Source organism: Meriones unguiculatus, chromosome 3, assembly GCF_030254825.1.
Source record: "Meriones unguiculatus strain TT.TT164.6M chromosome 3, Bangor_MerUng_6.1, whole genome shotgun sequence".
Lineage (NCBI taxonomy): Eukaryota > Metazoa > Chordata > Mammalia > Rodentia > Muridae > Meriones > Meriones unguiculatus.
In genome coordinates, this window is record NC_083351.1 from 66,048,558 (window position 1) to 66,072,861 (window position 24,304).

The 24,304-nt window shown below is 39.2% G+C and overlaps 1 protein-coding gene and 1 pseudogene across 1 annotated transcript; both read right to left on the reverse strand.

Annotated features, from left to right (window-relative positions):
- Positions 1 to 8,657: 8,657 nt before the first annotated feature.
- LOC110541550 (olfactory receptor 2A1/2A42-like) lies at positions 8,658 to 11,737 on the reverse strand (annotated as a pseudogene).
- A 7,066-nt stretch (positions 11,738 to 18,803) lies between these two features.
- On the reverse strand, positions 18,804 to 19,736 carry LOC110541551 (olfactory receptor 2A7). Its single transcript, XM_021628279.2, has one exon. It carries the CDS (start codon positions 19,734 to 19,736, stop codon positions 18,804 to 18,806), a length of 933 nt encoding a protein of 310 aa, XP_021483954.1.
- Between the last annotated feature and the right edge of the window lie 4,568 nt (positions 19,737 to 24,304).

Sequence of the window (24,304 nt, forward strand, 5' to 3'; positions counted from 1 at the left end):
CCCTGGCTGTCTTGGAATGCACTCTATAGAACAGGCTGACCTCGAACTCATAGAGATTCAACTGCCTCTGCCTCGGAAGTGCTGAGATTAAAGGTGTGCACCATCACTGCCTGTCATCCTCAGATCTTCCATGCAGAAACCTTCCTGACTGAAATGCAGCCACATACTCAGGAAAGGAGGTGTATTCTCTCAGGGTCCAGCCTAGTTGGCAGCTCTTGAGGGGTCACAGGATGGGTTATACCATAGCCTGCATACTTACCTCTTCTGGAAGCAGTGATGAAGCAATTTTGTTTTTCTATTTCTGCTCTTATCTCCAGCACACAATTAGGAAACACAACCACTGAGCATACCTCTGAGACTATAACTCTCATTAGAATCCTTAAATCTCATTATTGGAGCTCATAATTTTTAGAACAGCATTGTCTCCAGTCTAGAAGATTCTGGCAAGCCTGCCAAAAGCAGGATCACTGGAGATGTTCCTGGCATCCAGTCTGCAAATAACCCTGCTTCAGATGGTCCTTGGGCCTTTTGGGCTGAAGAACACATGGAGAAAAAAAGACTAAAACTCATCTGATTGCAAGCTTCAGTCCAAGGTGGGGAGATGCTGTGAAAGTTGCTTACAGAGTCATAAGAAAAGCTGGGGAGTTTTTGATCTTAGCCATTCTGATGGGTGTAAGGTGAAATCTCAGGGTCATTTTGATTTGCATTTCCCTGATGACTAAGGATGTTGAGCATTTCTTTTTTTAATTTTTGATTTCATTTTTTTTAATTATAGTTTATTCACTTTGTATCCCAGCTGTAGTCCCTCGCCCCTCCCCTCCCAAACCCACCTTTCTCCCTGTTCTCCTATGTCCCTCCCCCAGTCCAATGATAAGAGAGGTCCTCCTCCTCTTCCATCTGACTCTAGTCTATTAGGTCTCCTCAGGACTGCCTTCTTTGTCTTTCTCTATGGACTGGTAAGGCTGCTCAGATGGAGGTGATCAGAGAGCCAGCCCATGAGTTCATGTCAGAGATGGTCCTTGTTCCTATTATTGGGGAACCCTCTTGGACACTGAGCTGCCATGGGCTACTTCTGTGCAAGGGTTCTAAGTTATCTTCATGCATGGTGTTGTTTGGAGTATCAGTCTTAGAAAAGACCCTGTGCCCAGATTTCTTGGTTCTGTTGCTCTCCTTGTGGAGTTCCTGTCCTCTCCAGGTCTTACTATTTCCCACTTATTTCATAAGATTCCCTGCAGTCTGCAAAAAGTTTGGTTATGGATCTCAGCATATGTTTTGATATCCTGCTGGATAGAGTTTTTCAGTAGCCCTCTGTTATAGACTCTTGTCCTGTTCCCTATTTTCTCCCTCTCTTGATGTCCATCTCATTTGCCTTTCTGAATGAAGGTTGAGCATCTTACCAGGGTCCTCCTTCTTGATTAGCTTCCTTAGGTGTACAGATTTTAGTATGGTGATTCTATATATGTCTAATATCCACTTATAAGTGAGTATATACATGTGTGTCTTTCTGCTTCTGGGATACCACACCCAGGATGATCATTTCTAGATCCCACCATTTGCCTGAAAATTTCATGATTTCTTTGTTTTTAATTGCTGAATAGCATTCCATTGTGCAAATGTACCACAATTTATGCATCCATTCCTCCACTGAGGGGCATCTGGGTTGTATCCAGCTTCTGGCTATTACAAATAAAGCTACTACAAACATGGTTGAGCAAATGTCCTTGTGTACTTGAGCATCTTTTGAATATATGCCTAGGAATGGTATAGCTGGATCTTGAGGTAGTACTATTCCTAATTGAGAAAGCACCAGATTGATTTCTAAAGTGGTTGTACAAGTTAACATTCCCACCAGCAGTGGAGGAGTGTTCCCCTTTCTCCATATCCTCTCCAGCATGTGTGGTCACTTTAATTTTTGATCTTAGCCATTCTGATGGGTGTAAGGTGAAATCTTGGGGTCGTTTTGGATTGCATTTACCTGATGACTAAGGATGTTGAGCATTTCTTTAAGTGTTTCTCTGCCATTCAGTGTTCGTCTACTGAGAATTCTCCGTTTAGTTCTGAGCCCCAATTTTTGATTGGGCTACTTGATTTGTTGCTGTTTATCTTCTTGAGTTCTTTATATATACTGGATATTAGCCCTCTGTCAGATATAGGGTTGGTGAAGATTCTTTACTAGTCTGTAGGCTGTCGTTTTCTTCTGATGACAGTGTCCTTTGCTTTACAGAAGCTTTTCAGTTTCATTGATTGTTCCTCTTAGAGCCTGTGCTATTGGTGTTCTGTTCAGGAAGTTGCCTCCTGTACCAATGAGTTCAAGGCTCTTCCACACTTTTTCTTCTAAAAAGTTTTAGTTTAAAAGTTTTCTTCTAAAGGTTTAGTGTGTCTGGTTTTATGTTGAGGTCTTTGACCCACTTGGACTTTAGTTTTGTGCAGGGTGATAAGTATGGATCTATTTGCATTTTTCTACATGTAGATATCCAGTTAGACCAGCACCATTTGTTGAAGATGCTATCTTTTATTTCATTGTATGGTTTTGGCATCTTTGTCAAAAATCAGGTGTCCATACATGTGTGGGTTTATTTCTAGGCCTTCTATTTGATTCCATTGATCCACCATTCTGTTTCTGTGCCAGTACCGTGCAGTTTTTATTAGTGTTTCTTTAGCTTGAGATCAGGGATGTATATACCTCCAGAAGATCTTTTATCATAAAGGATTGTTTTAGCAATTCTGAGTTTCTTGTTATTCCACATGATGTTGAGAATTTTTCTTCAAGGTTTGTAAAGAATTGTGTTGGTAATTTGATGGGAATTGCATTGAATCTGTAGATTGCTTTTGGTAAGATGGCCAGTTTTTTTGTTTGTTTGTTTGTTTTACTATGTTACTCCTGCCAAGCCATGAGCATGGGGGATCTTTCCATCTTCTGATGTCTTCTTCTATTTCTTTCTTCAGAGACTGGAGAGGATGTGAAGAAAGAGGAAACTTTCTCCATTGCTTGTGGGAATGTAAACTTGTATAACCATTTTGGAAATCGATCTTGTGCTTTTTCTGAGGATGAGGAATAGTGCTACCTCAAGATCCAGCTATACCACTCCTAGGTGTATATCCCAAAGATGCTCAAGTATACAATAAGGACATTTGCTCAACCACATTTTTAACAGCTTTATTTGTAATAGCTAGAAGCTGGAAATAACCCTGATGTGCCTCAGTTGAGGAATGGATACATAAATTGTGGTACATTTACACAATGGAATACTACTCAGCAATTAAAAACAAAGAAATCATTAAATTTGCAAGTGAATGATGGGACCTAGCAAAGATCATCCAGAGTGAGGTATCCCAGAAGCAGAAAGACACATATGTATATACTCACTCATAAGTGGATGTTAGACATATAATATAGGATAAACATACTAAAATCTGTACACCTAAAGAAGCTAAACAAAAAAGAGGACTCTGGGTAAGATACCCAATCCTCATTCAGAAAGGCAAATGGGATAGACCTCAGAAGATCAAGAAAACAGGGAACAGGACAGGAGCCTACCACAGAGGGCCTCTGAAAGAGTTTACCCAGCAGGATATTAAAGCAGATGCTGAAACTTATAGCCAAACATTTTGCAGAGTGCAGGGAATCTTATGAAATAAGTGGGAAATAGTAAGACCTGGAGAGGACAAGAGCTCCACAAGGAGAGTACGAACCAAGAAACCTTGGCACAGGGGTCTTTTCTGAGACTGATACTCCAACCAAGGACCATTCATGGAGATAACCTAGAACCCCTGCTCAGAAGTAGCCCATGGCAGTTAGGTGTCCAAGTGGGATCCTTAGTAATGGAAACAGGGATTGTGTCTGATATGAACTGATTGGCCTGCTCTTTGATCACTTTCCCCTCATGGAGGTGCATATGACCTTACCAGGCCATAGAGAAAGACATGAGACCTGATAGACTATGATCGGAAAGAAGGGGAAGAGGACCTCCCCTATCAGTGGACTTGGGGAAGGACATGGTTGGAGAGAAAAGAGAGAAGGTGGGATTGGGAGGGGAAGAGAGAGGGGTTTATGGGGGGATACAAAGTGAATAAAGTATCATTAATAAAAAGAAAAAATTAAAAAAAAAGAAAGGCTGGGAGTCCAAGAAGAGGCTGAAGTATTCTAGGGAGGCTTTGAGGGATCTGCTTTAAGGCAGCACCTTTTAAGGCAAAAATTACAAAGGTAGATCATTACTTGTCAGTGCTTACCCTTGTCCTCCTGAAAGGTGGGGGTTCCCTTCCTCAGAGACTGAGACTTCTTGGGAAGATGGGAGCTTCTACAGGGTGGTTTCTTTTATGAGTTATTGTTATTCCTATTTCTCATAGGAAGATAGAGATTCACAGTGCTAAAAGCATTTTCATTTCTTTTTTATATTGGACATTGGAAAAAAATGTAGCTGAAGCCACACTGAACTTTCTACAGTAGTGACTTCATTACATTTTGATCCTGATCTTCTAGGGTTAAAGCATAAACTCAAGGGAGATTCTCATATCTTTCCCACCATTGAAGGTCATGGCCACCTGAATTTTGAGTATGTGTCCATAAGGAGAAAAAAAAATGCTGTTTTTAGGGAAACAGAACAATCCTTGATTATATGAAAAGCGTGGAGGACCCTCCATAAACATTTTATCTTCTTTTTGCATCTAGGAGTACTGCAACTAATGTAAATAAAGCTCCGATGATAACCATAAGAAACTGTCAACATATAAACATCAGTCATAAAGAGTCATCTAGTCTAATGAACTGAAAAAATTGAGTAGGGTCAAGTTTAGCATCAAATTTTATAATTGCAAACAAATTGAAATTTAGAAAACACATCATCCAAATCACATCTCTTCTAATGTATAACAAAAACAGGATGGTCTCTGTTTCAACAAACTGTCACTGTGAAACATAAAAATAGGGAAACCATAAACATATGTAGATAGGAATAACATGGGAAACAAAGTTTAATTAAAAATATGTTTTTGTTTTTTATTTTTTGTTTGTTTATTTATTTTTAATTATACTTTATTTACTTTGTATACTTCCTCTAGTTCCCTCCCTCCTCCCCTCCCAATTCCTCCCTTCTTCCGCCTTCTCCACACACTCCCCTCCCCAAGTCCACTGGTAGGAGAGGGTTTCTTTTTCTTCCTTCTGATCCTAGTCTGTTAGGTCTCATCAGGAGTAGCTGCATTGTCTTCCTCTGTGGCCTGGTAAGGCTGCTTCCCCGTCAGGGAGAGGTGATCAAAGAGCAGGCCAATAAGTTCATGTCAGAGGCAGTCCCTGTTCCCATTACTATGAAATCCACTTGGACACTGAACTGCTATGGGCTACATCTGTGCAGGGGTTCTAGGTTATCTCCATGCATGGTACTTGGTTGGAGTATGAGTCTCAGGAAAGACCCCTGTGCTCAAAGAAGAAGAAAACAGAAAACAAGTTAGGAGCCTCCCACAGAGGGCCTCTGAAAGGCTCTGCCCTGCAGACTATCAAAGCACATGTTGAAACTTATGGCCAAACTTTGGGCAGAATGCAGGGAATCTTATGAAAGAAGTGGGAAATAATAGTAAGATCTGGAGAGGACCGGAGGTCCACAAGGAAAAATACGTTTTTTTTAATATGTTTTTTTTTTTTTTTAACTGATTCTGTTTAACTACAGAAATCAGAAAATTGTCTCTGTGGAGTAGTAGCCTGAAAATCTGTATGAACAGAGTCTTATAGAAAACATTTCTATATGATCAAAACACATCTCATGACATAAACCTGAAAAATTAGGGGATTAATTAAGCTTTACATTTGGGAATACAACAAAAACTAAAACTTAACAAATTTCTTGAAAAATGTAACATCAGGAGCTATCACTCCCACTCAAATTGTCTATGTTTTGTTGCATGTAAACTGAAACAGCTTTTATCTTGTACTGAATTTCCCAAGAAGATGCAGAAAAATATCCATTTACCCCAGATAGGGCACAGATGATGGACCAACAAAAGAGACACACCCAAGTCTAATTTAATGAACCCAGGAATTTTGGAGAGTTTCTCATAGGCAGCTTCATGTCTGAAAGGCCTACCTTAATATAGGTGAGGATTCAGTGAAGCTGTGTTTCTGTAACCGCCCACGCGACTTGCTGGTAGTGTGGGTAGATAGGAAGTCTCGTTCTATAGTAGTTGTTATTGCTTGTGTAATTCTGGAGAGGAGCTTTATGTATTTTGTAAATTTCAGGACCATCTTGAGACTTGTGAATTTTGTTTTTTTCCCAAGCTTCATACATTTAATTTGCTTCCTAAGTCTTACTCATTCGAAAGAAGTAGCTCCTCAAATTCTGGTTAGTACTTACTATTTTAAAGAATAAAAATGTTATGTAAGCAAATGGATAAAGCCAACTGTGCAGTCTGTATTAATTGAAATAAAAACATTTGTATTATATGCTAGTATTATTTACTTTTAATGGACATTAGAAACTCTTATGCTTCAAGTACTTTGAGAATTTAATCACACTATTTAACTGAGAGTAATACACATAAAAGCTAGCTAAAAAAGGAGGGTGTGATCAGTGTTCCAGGTAAAACAGCATCAGAGATATTTGTAAAGGGGCTGCTTCACACTGTGGTAGGAACAACTGAGATGCGGGAGGCTGTATCGTCAGGGTAGCAGAAGCGTTCTGGGTAGAGAGTACTAGTGCAGTTCTGAACTGTGTCTCCTGAATGATTTTGCTTTCAAATGGCAGGTGCTTATGTGGAATGTTTATCCTGGGAATAAAGGAGGCAGCATTTGTAATAGCATTTATTTTTCTCTGCTGCCAGTGTTACTTTAACTGGGACACAGGACATAGATAAGTGCTTCTCTTCACAGCATGCAGCTGTGGTTGGTCACAACTACCCACATGAGGCTACATTACACTGCCCTTTTACATTTAGTGTGGGTCATGTTTTCCCAACAGGGATATAATCAGGATAACTCTGAGTAACTCCTGAGGGTGTAGTGGATACGAAATTGGAATCCTGGATTATGCACAATCAATCAGAAACATAGGTCACAAACGGAGTGTGCTATTGCCAACTGTGAGAAAGAGCCATTAACTCATGAGATCTGACATTACCTAGTTTGAGGTAGTTGTTAGAGTTCAGTTGGAGGACATGCAGCTGGTGCTCATCAGAGAAAAGATTGCTGGATTTGTGGGAAAGTCCTCACATATCCAAGATTAGTGGTGAAATGTTGGATGTGTGGACACAAGAATGGGGAAAAAACACATGCCTTTCTCTAATCTTTGAGTCTACATATCTGAATGAAAAAAACACATTAAAAATACTTTTAATATTTGCCTTCTTGATGACATTGAGAAAGACTGGAAACATGAAGACACATTATATCTCAAAGCAGACTATAAAATAATTTTAGGGACTGGAGATACACTCTGCGCATTAAGTGCTACACGAGCATGAGCACTTGAGTTCAGATCCTCAGTGTCCACCTGAAAACCAGGCATGGACACACACACACAACCCTAGTGCGGCAGAGGTAGAGTCAAGTGGATCCTGGGGGCTTGCTGGCTAGCCAGCCTGGCCAAGGCAGCAAGCACCAGGGTTAGTAAAAAGATCGTGCACCAAAAACTAAAGGAGTGATCAATAGAAGAAGATACCCAAGTTGACCTCTGGCCTACGCACTCAGATTGTTGAATGCACCCACACAGATATGCACACATATGTGTACACATGACTACACACATATATGTCTATGTAGGAGCAGTCACAAGCAAACACAAGAATACATGTGCATATACAAAAATGATTTATGGATAACTCACTGAGAAACTACGCAAAGTGTTTGGGGACTGAGTTCTACCCTTGCAGAACCAGCTAGGTACCAACTCTGTCTGGCAAAGCTTCTCATGGAGGGTGAGATGATATTGGGGAGCAGTGGCACGGACCTGGGTAGGAGGGCAGATGGAAAGCTGCTGGGAAACCATGCACAGAAAAGTCTGCACACAGATATAAATCACAGTTTGTCACAGTACAGTCACAGAGGAATACTACGCTACCCAAACAGTTTACCCTGATTTTCACTCTCATCTTATTCAAGGAGACAATACTCACATTTACCCTTTACATTCACTGGCTACCAAGATCCTGCATTGACTTCAGTGTCCATAGCTTTTTTTTTTTTTTTTTGTCTTCTCCTTTCTCCTGTAGTTTTTGTTTTAATTCTGTTCCTTTGCTCAGCAAACAAGTTAACATCCTAATGTGCATCAATAAGTTCTTGGTCTCACAAAGTGCAAGTAACTAGATATCCCTAAGTGTGTAATGGGCTTTCAGGATCACTGTACCTGGGTATAACTTGTTTTTGCTTCAAAATCCTGTGCAATCTACAAAGTTATCTAAGTACCTTAAAGGTATGATGGCATGTAATTTTTTAGGCCTAGAAAAATGATTTAAAACATTATGTAATTCTTTAATCAATCAAATGGAAATTAGTTAAATCTGATAAAACCTTACGTCTAGGATGAAACTCATCTAGATTTTTTTCCCTTCACTTTCAGAAGGAGGATGTTGTTACCATCAGATAAAGACCATATGAATGTTTCTGTATTTAGGTAACAACTGGAGGCACACATTAGAGGAAACTACCGAGACTTGTGGTCCAAACATCACACCAACTAGAAATGACTTTCTTCCCACAGTGCCCTCTTGAGAGCATCCTTGACCTCAGTATTCCTCAGGCTGTGGGATCAGGGGGTTCAGCATGAGCTGAAAAACTATAAAACAAGCACAGGATCTTCTGCTTCTCATCGGGGTGCTGGGACTTGTGAGCCATGTACATAAGGATGGTGCTGCTGAAGAAGAGCCTGACCACACATAGGTGGAAAGAACAGGTGAAGCAGGCTTTTCTGAGATTCTCTCATGACTGAATTCTCTTCACAGACATCAGCATGTGTCTGTTAGAGACCAGCACCAAGCATAAGGACCCCACTAACATGAACACTGAAGCAACAGAGAAGACTATTTTGTTGAGTGTTGTATTAACACAGGCCAGCTTTAGGACAGACAGGATTTCACAGGAGAATTGATTGGTTTCATTTGAACCCCAAGTGGGCAGCCTCAAGACCAGCTCATACGAACCATGCCAAGGAGGGAGCCACATGCCCAGGCTGTGATAACCAGAGTAGCACATTGTTTCCAGCCCATGATGGAAGATATTGGAGTGGGTGGTAGATGGCCACATACCAGTCATAGGCCATTACTACTAGGAGGGTCATTCTGTGTACAGATGTCCCAAAAAGGAAAGGTCTGTGTTATGCACCTGGCAAAGCAAATAGGCTCGGCTGGATCTAGGAGGTTTACTAGCATCTAGGGCACTGTGTCACAGGCATAAAGTGGGAGAGGAAGAAGTACATGTGTTGTGGAGTCTCGAGTCTTGACTGATTATTGTAAGGATGACCCCATTCTTAGATGAATGCACAGAAGAGAAAAAAGATGAAAAAAGGACTCAGTGAATCTTTGGACCAAGGCAGACTCCAAGCAGGACAAACTCTGTGACCATTGTTTGATTTTTCTCCATTTCACTATTGAACAGAGACACAGAGAACTACAACATAAATATTTCTTTTTTTTTAAAAAAAAAAGATTTATTTATTTATCATGTACACAATGTTCTGTCTGCACGTACACCTGCACACTAGAAAAGGGCACCAGATCCAGCTATACCACTCCCAGGCATATATTCAAAAGATGCTCAAATACACAACAAGGATATTTCCTCAACCATGTTTGTAGCAGCTTTATTTGTAATAGCCAGTACCTGGAAACAACCCAGATATCCCTCAGTTGAGGAATGGATATGGAAATTGTGGTACATCTACACAACGGAATATTACTCCAGCAATAAAAATCAAGGATATCATGAAAATTGCAGGCAAATGGTAGGAACTAGAAAAGATCATCCTGAGTGAGGTATCCAGAAGCAGAAAGACACACATGGCATATATTCATTTATAAGTGGATATTAGACATATAATATAGGATAATCGTACTAAAATCTGTACACCTAAAGAAGCTAATCAAGAAGGAGGACTCTGGGTAAAATGATCAATCCTTGTTCAGAAAGGCAAATTAGATGGGCATCGAAAGAGGGAGAAACAGGGAACAGGACAGGAGCCTACCACATAAGACCTCTGAAAGAGTCTACCCAGTAGGGTATTAAAGCAGATGCTGAGACTCCTTGCCAAACTTTGGGCAGGTTGCAGGGGGAAAGAAGGAGGAGATAGAATTCCACAAGGAGAGCAACAGAACCAAGAAATCTGTGCCCAGGGGTCTTTTCTAAGACTGATACTCCAACCAAAGACCATTCCTGGAGATAACCTAGAATCCCTGCACAGATGTAAGCCCATGGCAGCTCAGTCTCTAAGTGGGTTCTCTAGTAAGGGGATCAGGGGCTGTCTTTGACATGAATTCAATGGCTGGCTCTTTGATCACCTCCCCCTGAGGGTGGAGCAGCCTTACCAGGCCACAAAGGAAGACAATGCAGCCAGTCCTGAGGAGACCTGATAGGCTAAGGTCAGATGGAAGGGGAGGCAGACCTCCCCCTCAGTGGACTTGGGGGGGGCATGGAAGAGAAGAGGGAGGGAGGGCAGGATTGAGAGGGGATGAGAGAGGGGGCTACAGCTGGGATACAAAGTGAATAAACTGTAATAAATAAAAAATAAAAAAGATTTATTTATTTATTATGTACACAATGTTCTGCACACCTGCATGCCAGAAGAGGGCACCAGATCTTCTAATAGATGGTTATGAGCCACCATGTGGTTGCTGGGAATTGAACTCAGGACCTTTGGAAGAGCAGCCAGTGCTCTTAACCTCTGAGTCATCTCTCCAGCCCCAACACAACTATTTCTAAGAGAGGTATCAATATTTTGACATAGTAACATGATTCTGACATCCACAGATGTATTGGAAACAACTACTTTTTACTTGTCTTTGGCTTGGAATACTATTAGTATTCTCCCATAGGAACCTAACTAATTAAGAGTAAATAAATAAATACTTATAAAAAACAAATTACCTACAAGCACAGTAACCAGTCTAAAATTCACTTTTAAAAGAGAAACGTCATCAATTATCCTTTACTTGGGAACATTGATCATGAGGTGGTCAAGAACTATCAAATTCACACTAATAAAATAACCATCAAGCCTTAATCATTTAGGGCTTTTTATTTAAAAATCTGTAGGGGAATTGCTGAACCTCAAAAAGAGCTTTCAAAATGAGAATAGCACCAGAAAAAAAGAAAGGAACTTGAATTGCTTTGGTAAAAGTTATGATTGCTACTATGAATATTTACATACTAACTAACTAGAGAACGATTTCATAACTTTACCCAAAGAAAATTGTAAAACAGCAACTTTTTATTGTTAGTCTTGTTTTTGATGTACAGGAATAATATTGGCATTTATTTATGGAATGTAGTTTAATGTTTAGATACTTGAATCCAACCTGGAGTGTTGTGAGGTACTAAGAAGAAAAGGTTTTGTAGAAGCAATATCTAATGGTAATGGCTTGTGTTATTATGTGTCTTTAGATATATAAATAATACATATCTGTATAAAATGTGTACTATTATTTTGAAAAAATAGAAACCAACTAACATTTGGTATTTAGCAACTGGTTCACAAAATGATTAACAGAATCATTAACTTACCACAGGAATCTTTTTATTGGAACTCATGTAAAATGAAGCCATTTTGTAATTCTTCAGCTGTATATACAAGCCAAAAAAATGTGGAAGCTCCCTAAGATTTGGAAGCCAAGCATGGCAGATGTCTATATGCAAATACAGAAAACAATTTCTATGCATCATCTGATCAGATCATCTCTTCTACGTTTCTTTTTAATAAAAGAGCCTAAAATGAAAATAAACTAGGATCCTATTTTTAATGTTAATTAAATCCTTTATACTCAAGACACCCCTCATATCTAAAATTCATAACACAGTACTTTGCAAAGTAAACAGCAGCTGACTTCATCATCAAAAATGTTCATATTGTTTAGCCAGCATGGTGGTGCATACTTTAATACCAGCACTTGGGAAACAGAGGCAGACCATCTCTGAGTTTGAGGCCAGCCTGGTCTAAGAGTGAGTTCCAAAAAGAAAAAAGAAAGCAGAATGCTTATATTCCTTACAAGTAGGCAGTGGAAAATATTCATAAGTTGACAATTCACTTTATCTGTCATTTGACAAATAGCTCCATTGTCAAATTAGTGATAAAATTGTCTTTACATTGGTTATATGCTAAGTTGAGGACCTTGGCTTTTTGGTTGTAATTTCTCCGAGAAATTTTGTTGATGTTCAATATAGTTTGGAGTGCTAGCATGTATCAGAGGAGTTATAACCTCAAAATAACTTAAGGTTTAACTACTTTCCTCAGTGTGAGGAAGAATGCTAACTTCATTCCATGTCCGAGTTTAACTATTATCTTTATACAGGGTGATGTTAAAAATTGTTCCCTGAAGAAATGAGAGATAGGATTATATTGAGAGAGAGAGAGAGAGAGAGAGAGAGAGAGAGAGAGAGAGGCTTAGAAAATCCACACACAACTGATGAGAATAACAATTAAGAGGTGAGAACAAGACAACATAGGGAAAGATGGGACTGGAAAGTTTAGGAACTTCTCAAAATCCACAGTCTCTCAGTAGCAGGGCAGAAAGATTTGGTCAAATACATTAGCCCAAATGTGGTTGGTTTCATGAGATATGTATAAGTGGAAGAGAAAAAAAATGGAGGAGGAGAGGGAAGAGGAGGAGGAAAAGGAAGGGGAGAAGAAGGAGGTGGAGGAAGAGAGTGATCATCAAGCTTGAAGGCAGCATTCATCAGTATATGCAAAATGGTCTTAGGGAGTGAGCAAAGGAACCAGGGAACCAGGGAACCAGGGAACCAGGGAACCAGGGAACCAGGGAACCAGGGAACCAGGAAACACAGGATCCTAGCTACTTAGTGGATCAATGTCTGTAGGCTGCAGAGATGGGTTTGGTGACTGGTTACCAATAGCCTTACCAATAACGATATCTGACTAGTTCTTCTTGCTGTAATTTCGTATTTTTCAACCATCAGGTAATAGCTCCTTTTCTTGAACAGATATCATTATCTAAAAGAAAAATATTAAAGGAATTCTGTGCTTTTTCAATCATGTTTTGAATTTTAGCTGTATTTATAGACTATAGTGTGTGCCTTGTCCTCTTGTACTTCGGCATAGCATGATGCCTGCAAAGAGCACATCCAAGCTGAGTCTAAAGTATATTGACCAGATCCTGACTAATAAAATCCTCCAAATCCTCCTGACTAATAATCCTCCATAAGTTTTGGGCTAAAATATGCTTTCCTTTCAAACAACAACAAATATCTCTGTTTTATTTGAGGAAAGAAATGGCCAGATTTCACTGATGTGAAAACAACCTAAACAATATCCTTATTTCTCTTTTTTTGTAAATGTTTGATAGGATAATTTCATGTTAGGATGGAATAATTTTTTTTGTGGTTGCCAAAGTGTCTCATATTCAACAATAATTTATTCATTATTATTTTATGTGGATTTGTGGTTTGCCCACATGAATGTTTGTTGGGGGTGTTAAATCCTGGAGTTACAGAGAGTTGTGATCTTCCACTTGGGTGTGGGGAACTGAACTCAGGTCCTCTGGAAGAGCAGTCAGTACTCTTAACTGCTCTCCAGAAGCTATCTATCTATCTATCTATCTATCTATCTATCTATCTACTTACTTAATTGTGCATATAAGGACATGTGTGTGCCACTGCACACACGTGGAAGTCAAAGAGCAACTTGCACACATTTGTTCTCTCCCTCTACCTGGTGGCTCTCAGGGATCAAACTTAGATGGTTCGGCTGGTGACAGGCACTTTTACCAGCTCGGCTATCTGATCCCTAACTGCTTTTCTTAAACACATGAATTCTGGACTGCAATTTGGAAGCTAAGGTAAAGAAAGATTGAAAAGGTCAGATGCTGGAGCATCTTTTCAGCCCTGCAGCTCTTTTGTTTCAGCTCTGTTTTGCCATTTTCATATCATTTTGATAAACAGGTTAATGGTGCTGTTTGTTTGTTTCCCTGACAATGCATACAAATTTGCTAGATGTCAAGTCAATGAAGAAATACAACTACTGTGTTATGAGATTGGTTTCATTTAAAATGAAATCTGTAAACACTGTGTTATGAGATTGGCTTCATTTCAAATGAAGTCTACTCTCCCTGTGTTGAGCTTAGGCTCATCTCTAGCAGGAAGTGAGTCCTAGAATTTTGAAAAACTTCATTCCTATGATCTGTATTAACGTAATACCTTTAAAACCTGATAAGAATAGAGGAAGGCTTCGCAGAGTGTGTGGCACTTGACTTGAGGCCGCATGTCTCTTTTTATCTTCTTCTTCTGATAGGTGTGTGAAAAAAATAGAAACCACACAGATTCCTTTTCTTATAGTGTGTGGGGACTCCCCATTGTGGGACCTTAGAAGTCAGGCTCCCGCTCTTCACTGCTGGGCTATCTGCTGTTGATAGATTCAGAAAGAGGGAGAGTTATGGCCGTCAGTTGTGCATCTGCTGGCGAGCTCACCAGGCTCCCGTGCTTAGTTACAATCCAGTGTGTACAAAATGGTCTTGCTTCAATGAAATTGGCCACTAGACAAACTCAAACTCAAGAATCTGGGATAGGACCGATAGGATGGAGTTCAACAGAGGTGAGAGGGGAATAGGAGAAGATGGGAGGAGAGAGTAATCAGAATCATTAGATACACATATAATATTGTAAAAGCAATCTTAATTAATACAACAATTAAATCTCTAATAATGAACCATCAGTCTCTTTTCCACAGTATTAGGCATGGGTACAACGGAAATAATAAAGCAGTTCCATACTGTCAATCAATTGTTCAGCTGAAATGAAGGCTTCTTGTGTGTAAGTAATAAGGAAAAACTGGGGCTGGGGAGATGGCTCAGTGGTTAAGAGCACTGGCCGCTCTTCCAGAGGCCCTGAGTTCAAATCCCAGCAACCACATGGTGCCTCTCAACCAGCTATAATGACGTCTGGTGCCCTCCTCTGGTGTGTAGGCAAACGTGCAGGCAGAATACTAAATACACAATAAATAAACAAACAAACAAATAAATAAAAGTTTAAATCTGGAATGAATGCACAGATTAAAAAAAATAAGGAAAAACTGAAAAATAATTAGATTTCTTGCTTGCAGAATTATAAACATAGACTTTGACAGGTTATCTTAAGGAGGTTGCCTTGATGCAGCAAGATGTTTTGTTTGTTTGTTTGTTTTTATCCTAGGAGCAGAGACTATTCTGGACAAGCAATAAGTAGAAAATCACTCTTACATAATTTCAGTCTGTTCATTCGTGGAAGACTGGTGTAATTGATTATCTGTTTAGTGCCTCCTATGTGCCAAGTACTGTAAGAGTACAATGTGCAACAGGTTGATAGTCTGAGATTATACAGATTTTATCGTGAAACTGTGCTTTAGGAAGAAGAGGAGAGGGAAAGAAAAACAGGAACTTTGTGTACAAACATTAGCACGAAATTCTTCTGAAAAGTAAACTTAGGTGTAGTTGGATACCTTGTCCTTCTTTCACTTGGTTGTGTTACCTAGAAAACACATATCTTTTTCATTTTCTTTCCATCTTTACTCCAAATAGTCATCCTGCAGAAGAGTTATTTATTTACTGAGTACATTCTAGGTGTCTGAGTATGTATATAAATCTATATTCAATGGGGAGTTAGTATAAAACATACATACACTTAGTAATAATTTGTCTTTGTATCCCATCGTGGTAAATGCATCACCATACCCACAGCATGTGTTCTAACAGTGTTGACAAGAAACAAATGCAACAGTTAAAAATAACCAACATACATTAACTTTACGGGAGCAGAATATCGTCTCCTAAGGTATTTTAGTATAACTTTTATTAAGTAAGAAAATTATTCCACATATTTCATTTAAACCCATAAAGTGGAAATTACTAACTGCTCGTGGAATGTGAATTATGAGTATGTGTGGGCATAAATTGTATACACACACACACACACACACACACACACACATGCGCGCACACTCACGCACACAATTCTCATACAATGAATTTGTTTCTCAAAGAGTGGCAGTGATAGTGACAGTTGATTAAAGACTAGATGCTACAACTTGTCTGGGAGGAATTAAAGGTAAAGTAAATTCAGGTAACCTCCATAGCTTCCACATTAGGACCCAAGGATTTCAGAAGGGGAAGCAGTAGGAGGCTGGGGAAGGTCCTGACTCCTCAGAGCTTCTGCATAGCCACAGAATCATCATTACTGTCACTTTCTGAAATACTGTGAAATCCTCAGAAATGGAGTGTGTATTCTCTGAGGGCTCAGCCTTGTTGGTTGCTCTTGAGAGCTCACTGGAAGCACTGGGTCATGAGACTTCATGGATACCCACCTTTGCTAAGAAGCAGAAACAAACAATTGTGTTTTTCTATTTGTGTTCTCATCCCTAGCAGGACAAACTATTAGGGAAAATAGACAACTATCCAGCACACCCCCGAGACTCCAACTCTCATTTCAGTCCCCAGCTACTTGGCATTATCTGCCCTCAACGTTCCAAGAATTGCACAGTTTCCAGTCTCCAGATGGTTCTGGTAAACCTGACAGGAGGCAGAACCAGCGCCAAGTTCCTAGAATCCACTGTGCAGCTTAGCTCCTTTTTGGTGAAACATGTAGTCCTTCGGGTGTAGCAGAAGTGGTAAGACCCAAGTTACATTTCAAGGCATAGAGGTGCGGTGGGAGTTTGTGAGGAAGGCATGGGTAGGATGGGAGAGTCCAACAAGGGGCCAACTTATCCCCGGGGGACCTTTGGGGACCTGACTCTGGGGACTTTCTTTTAGGGCACAAACCTTCTATAGAGATATTTTGCAGTGAAGTGAAGAGATTCTAAGTTCAGGTCCTCAAAGGAGAGAGGAAGACACCCTCTCTACGGTCCTTTTCCCCAGAAAAGAACCTTTTATCTATGGAAGGCTCTTATATAAGATACTAAGATATTGTCATATCAGTCATACTTTATTATTTTTACTTGATATAGAAATGTCAGAGTGTTATTTTTTAAAAAAAATGTACTCCAATCACAGAATTTATAAAGTACCTTCTTACAACATGACAATGTAGAGAAATTTGTCATAATTGTCCAGTTTTGAATGCATGCCAACTTGGGTTTTAATTCTGGTCACTCCTGTGACAGCAAGTATACACAAAAGATGACAAATAATAGCTTCTGGTTACAGAAATATCTTGGTATTTTACTGGCCATTCATAAAAAGTCAAACTCCCTTTTGCTGTGTCTCAGGGCATCTGCAAACTGTGGAAATCAAGCAATTAACATCTAAGAGAAAAACAGTATTAACAAAAATAGCGTTATTTGTGAAAGCAGTTTTTTAAGGACATGGTTCAATATCTAACACTGTTCATTTTCAATTGTCATAAAATACAAGAATGAAATGTTTGAGGATGTTAAGAAACTAAATCTAGATGTGTATTTCATGAAATTTAAGCCAGGAAAGGGCATAATTTAAAAAGTATGTTTCTTATAGCATAGTAAGCAGAATTGCTTTTAACGGTGGGTTTTGACATTTTTCAGGTTTCTGTAAGAAAGTTGATTGTATTTTAATGTAGTCAAATTTTATTTTATTTCATTTAGAATATAACTTTGTCTCTCTCTCTCACACACACACATTCTTTATTTTTAAGAAGACAGAAATTGAAATTAGGGCTTCATACATGCTAAGCAAGTACCATTTCCCAGCACACGTACACATACACATATGTGTGTGTGTGTATTTATATGTGTGTATATACATAACATATATAGTTTGTTTCATCACACACACACTTCATTACAAATTCATAAGATTGTGGAACTGAATAGGCTCATTCCCCCATGGTTTATTATGGCATGCTGGATCAAGAAACAAGAGATACTTGGAATCATTATCTCCAAAAGTTCATATTGAACAATAGAGAGTCAGTGACCCCATTCTCCATAACCAGATTCTGACATGTACTGATGTGAGCTACTGTGATGAAGCTTACATTCTCTATAGAAGCTTCCTTGCAAAAGAAAAGATAGGGGGAGAGGAAGGAGGGAAGAAGGGAGGAAGAGAAAGAAAGGGAGAGAGAGGCAAACTCACTTGTTTTGGAAGGTATTTTCAGAAAGTATCCACAAGTAGTCAATATTCCCTGCTCCAGAAAACTTAAGTGTCCGAAAAAAATGGCTCAACAACGATTTTGGCTAAAGCCAAGGCTTTAGAAAGTACAATAGAATTCTTTTTTGTTTTTTCAACCAAAAGAAATTTGGTAGCTTTTGTTATACTAATAGAGATGTGAGCCCCAAAGAGAAACAACATGCAGTTATTCACAATCTTTTTCTACAGAAGGCATTTTAAAGTCTTCTGGAAGGCAACAGTGAGTATTTTAGGGGCTAGAACACTGCATCATGATTGCACATTCAGTGTTCTCTGAAAGATACTCTGGAAACTGTGGCTTTGAAATCTTGGCTCTAGTTTGGACTAAGTACATTACAATCTGTTCTTATCAGCATTTGAAATTATGTATTTCTAGAATTCCTCCACAACTACTGAATCAGTCATCCAATGGAAGCCGTGAGACAGTTCAATGCTAAATAAAGGTAATGCATATGCTCTGTATGGTTAGTTAGAACTCTCTTGGGTGGATAATTTTCTCTGTCATGGTTAAAGACAATGCTGTAAACTTGTCACAAAGCTCTCTGTAACCCCAGTACTCTCTTCAAAGTATTCTTCACATCAGAATTCCTGAGACTATAGATCAGGGGATTGAGCATGGGATTGAAAAGGCTGTGAAACAGCAAGAGATACTTCTTCTGCTCCTTTGGGCTTCCATGTCTGGGTCCAACATACATGACAATGGCTGTACCATAAAACAATCCGACCACACAGAGGTGGGAAGAGCAGGTGGAAAAGGCTTTCCTTTGACCCTCCCCTGACTGGATCTTCAGGATAGCACAAAGTATACATGCATATGAGACTACAATTGAGGAGAATGGGCCTACAAGCACAGACACTGCCCCAGCCAGGACCATGGTCTCATTAAGGTGTGTGTCTGCACAGGCAAGTTTGAGAATAGCTGTAATTTCACAGAAAAAGTGGTTCACTTTCTGAGACACACAGAAGGGTAAAGGTAGAAGTAATGTCAGATGAATCGAGGACAAGAGAACCCCAATAATCCAGGAAGTCATCGCCAGGATGCTGCAGACCCTCCAGCTCATGATGACAGAGTATCGGAGTGGGTGGCAGATGGCCACGTACCGATCATAGGACATCACTACCAGGAGAAGGCATTCTGTGTGTGCAAATGTCAGAAAGAGAAAGGTCTGTGTCATGCAGCCAGCAAAGGAGATGGGCTTGGCTGGATCCATGAGGTTCACCAGCATCTGAGGCACTGTGCTGCAGGCATAGGCAATGCCAACAATGGCCAGGTGGGACAGGAAGAAGTACATGGGAGTGTGGAGTCTAGAATCCAGGCAGATAAGCCCCACGATGGTCCCATTCCCCATCAGGGTGAACGCATAGAACAGTGAGAAGAGGGCAAAGAGGAGCATCTGCATCCCTGGGCTGAGGGGAAATCCCAGGAGGATGAACTCCGTGATTAATGTCATATTGTTTTCCATATTCCTAGGACAGAGGAAACTGAGTTAATGACTGGTTTAAGAGGAGACCCAAGTATAGATTTGTGCTAACTTACTTCATACTTTTTGTAGGCTAGTGAAGGAAGAATAGCTGAAATCAATTTGTGTGATAAATGGAATTTTAAAGATTTATTTTGAGGACAATTCCCCTTTCTCCACGTCCTCTCCAGCATGTGTGATATATGACATACACATTTTTCTTAACATTTAAAAAATTCGAAATCATTATTATTGTGTATGTGTACACCATGTGTATGTGTGGGTGAGCCTACTATCACCACAGAGGTGGAGAACTTTGTGGAGCTGGTTCTCTCTTCATTCCCCTCCATGAGTCTAACTCAGGGCACTGAGCCATTTGCTGCTTGACGATTATAACATTTTTGATGGATCTAAAATTTCGTAACAAATAGACCCATTTTGATGTTAGTCAAAGTTTTGTTTGATTCTGCAGGTTATACCATACTTCTAAAATAAATTCTACTTGTGCTGGCTCACATTATTTAGTTATTGCCTAGTTAGTTTTACTCAGAAACAGTGATGGACCAAAGCTTCAAAACTGTATTGCATCCAGCGTTGAACTGAGGAAAGAGTTCAGTAGGTGGAGCATTACAAGGTTTATATTTACACGAGAGGCATCATTCACCATCATTCCCACAGACATTTCCTGCTCTACAACAAATACCTCACCAAAAGTTTTTCTATTTATATGTAAAGACTTAGATTCAGCAAAAACTCTGTTTTATTCTTCACAATTAACATTAGGTGAGAATACTTGTGACTGACCAGATTTGTGCTGTGCTGTTTTTCAGGCATGACAACAGGATTAGTAGCCTTGCCTTTTGGCTCGATATTGACAGATACTCTAACCGCAGGTTTAGGTGCTGTCTCTGCAGGTGGCTCACTGTCTGTGGGCGATGTTGCAGAAAAGGTTGCTATTGCCTGACCAGACCATATCACCTCGTTAGCTCTCTAGCTCCACAGTACAAATGAGAATACAGCCATGCAGTGGTGGCACACACCTTTAATCCCAGTCTGGTCTACAGCGTGAGTTCCAGGACAGCCAAGCTACAAAGAGAGACCCTGTCTCAAAAACAAACAAACAAAACAACACACACAGAATTGTGACTACAAACATAGTTTTTCTCCCTGCTGCATGCATTTTATTCTCACATTTTATGTGAATTTAGTTTATCTGGGTACACAGGAATGAGTGATAAGCCTCCATTTAAATTAGTCATGAAATTCTACATCTACGGTGGAAAGATCTCATCTTCAAAATAGTCAGTTTATGTTGGGCCTCTCATACTGCTGTCAGAGAGGTAAGCAGCATGCTCAGGCAGATGAAAGTGAAAGCATCCACAGGTGTTTATTGCTCTACCACTGTTCGTATAACTTTATGTTAGTGCAGAGATATCAATGATTCAACTGTTACTTCCTCATTGCTCAGACTCTGTGTGGCATCATAGTAAGGCTGTGCACAACAAACACACACTTGTGTACTCATTTGACAAACTTATGTTAATGACACTTTAAGCCCACTGAAAAAGTATAGGCGTCATTTGTTCACCATATATTTTTTCAGAAATTCATCAACTCATACATCTCCCTATTTCATGAAAAAAATTTGAGACAAATTAACCATTAATACATTGATTGCAGTACTGCATTAACATATTAATATATCATATTCCAACAAACATCTGAATGTCTTACTCAGTTTATCTCTTTATTTCAACTGTCAACAGGCAGAATTTGAACATTAAAAAAATAGAACTGCAACTTTGTGACAGTAAAAGCAAACAAACAATGGAAGTTACATTATAGTTCACCAGAACTTACCCAAAGTTGAAGAAGCCTGGGTATTTAGAGAAGGCTGTGTACAATGACCCTGGTGAACCTTCATTCAGAAAATATAAGCATTTCGCCTTGCTGCTTGCCTCGGAGCTGACAAGGAAGGGCTATGGCTTTTCAAGTTGCTTGTTTAGAACAGAAGGCTTTATGGATTCATCACCGCCACAGGTCATCTTTTCAATTGTCTTGAGAGCCTTGTGTAGTGCATGAAAAAAAAATCACGGTTCCTATAGATACAGGAAGAACCCCCTCCCCCACTGTGATTTTAGCCCACAGAGATTTGGCTTTCTATTTCTGTACCTGAGGAAGCATATACATAATAAGACCTTCAGATGTTAAGGAAGAATAGTTAGTGCTTTCATAAGTAACAGGACATGCTTATATAAAGTTATACAATCAGTATGTAATACAATCAATAGCTAATTAATGTGTGGATTGTTGTAGCTTTATGAATTTTCATTTTGTTTCAGTATTCAAATATTCAAGAGATATACTGGCAGATAAAAAGATTGTTTCTGGTTATTGGTTATGGGTAAGATCTTGACATTAATCCCTTCAGCCACAAATCCTTTAGTCTGATTTCCCAGTTACTCAAAAGGCAGTAGGAAGACAAACTTGAATGACGACAAAGTCTAACTTCTTGGATATTATCTAGAAACCTAGACCTTTCATGCATGCTTAATCACAGGTCTGGAGGTGTCCAGAAGTTATCTTAGGAATGTAGAGGCCCTGGGAGTTGTTGATCCGTCTGTTGTTGGACACTAAGTTGGTCCCTAACTTAGCTATTACTGTGAACAGTTCTGCAATAAACATTAATCTGTGATTATATCTGTGATACGTTGACTTGGAGCCTTTGAGTAAATATGCAGTCGTAGTATATCTGGGTCATATTGTATATGTATTCATAGATTAAAAAATTATTAAAACATGATTTTATCAGTGCCTATGCATCCTCATTTATTTAGAAAATAATGAAATATAGTCAGAAATTTAATATTCTAGTTTTTTATATATTTCTTATATTCTTATTTTTAAATAGTATTTCTTCTCTTATCTTTTACTGTTTCATACATGTATACAATATATCTTGATTATATACACCTTCTTCTCTCTCAGGTCACCTCAGGATTCTCCATCACATCTTCCTCCCACTTTCGTGCCTTCCTTCCTTCCTTCCTTCTGTTCTTTCCCCACTTTGCTCAGTTAGTGTCCATATGTACATGGGGATGGGATTGTCCACTGGAACAAGGGCAGAAAAGGAGTCTCAGGTCCTCAGCAGCTATCAAGGGTCCAAATCTCCTAAGTTAAAGGTGGGGCCTTTGGGATCCACCCACCTCTTTATTCTGCAATTTTTAAAATATTTTATTTACTTATCTGTTTAATTTTTACAAGCATACTTTGTATAGTAAACATGTCTCCTGCCACCCTGTTCCTTCCCCTTCTCTTCACTTTTTACTTTTCTTCACCTCTCCTATTTGCCCCTTTTATTCCCATGCCTTTATTCCCTTGTATTTGCTTCTAATGTCATTTTATATGCACATTCATGATTTTATGTGACTAAAGGAAATCTAAGAACCACAAATGAGAGAAAAGACATGATATTTGTCTTTCTGAGACTGGCCATATTCACTAAATATGATTATTTCCAGTTGCATCTATTTCTTCACAGATTACAACTTTATTCATCTTTTTGTCTGAAAAAATTCCCCTTTTACATATACACACTTTTCTTGCTCATTTCTGTTACTGGAGACTTCGATTGGTTCTATTACTTAGCTATCATGAACAGTGTTATAATAAACTTTGATGTGAAAATGTCTCTTTGATATTCTGTAGTCTTTCAGACAAATGCCCATATGGTAGATATTTTAAAAAAATACCAATAGTAGCTGGGCTAGTTTACATGTACCTAATTCATCAGCAGATTGTTTTGTCTCTGCTTTTCAAATGATCCAGAATCCAACTATTTTTAGTCCCTATTATTGGTACTGTGGTCCCTGCCACCTTCTTCCATCATCTGTGTTTTTACAAGAGCCTCTTCCGTTTAACTCAGCTTAGGATCTGGAGTAGTTTGCAAAAAATGCAATGTGGTTCACCGATACCTTTGGTAAGATTTAAACTTACAAATTTATTTTTATATGCTATAAATCTGTTTAGATCATTTTAATGAGTTTGGTACTCATAGAAAATTTTTCTTAATGGTAATAAAGCTGTTCATAGAATTCTCTCACAGTTCTTTACATATCTACATATCAAAATTGTTGATGGTGTTCCTTTCTGATGGTAATTTTAGTTATTGGAGTATTTTCCCCTTGTGTATATGTGGATAAACTTGTGTGTGAGTGTGTGTAGCAGCTGTAAGAGGTGGACAACAGGTGTTCTGTCTGTTATATCATTCCCTGCTCTATTTTCTTGAGACAGGGTCTCTTGTTGAAACAGGAGCTTCACTGTCAGCCATCACACTTCAGGAAACCTCCTGTTTTTGAGCCCTACATCCCTGGGATATAAGAGTGTGTGTAGCCACACTCAACTTCTAACATATGTGGTGAGAGTTCAGACCCTGGTCCTCATGCTTGTGTGGCAAATGTTCCTAATGAGCCCTTCACCACTATCTCTTCTGAAGACCTGCTGCTGGTCAGTCATGCTAAAGTGTAGTAAAACTCTGTCAATTTTTTTAAAATAGAAAAACAACAACATTA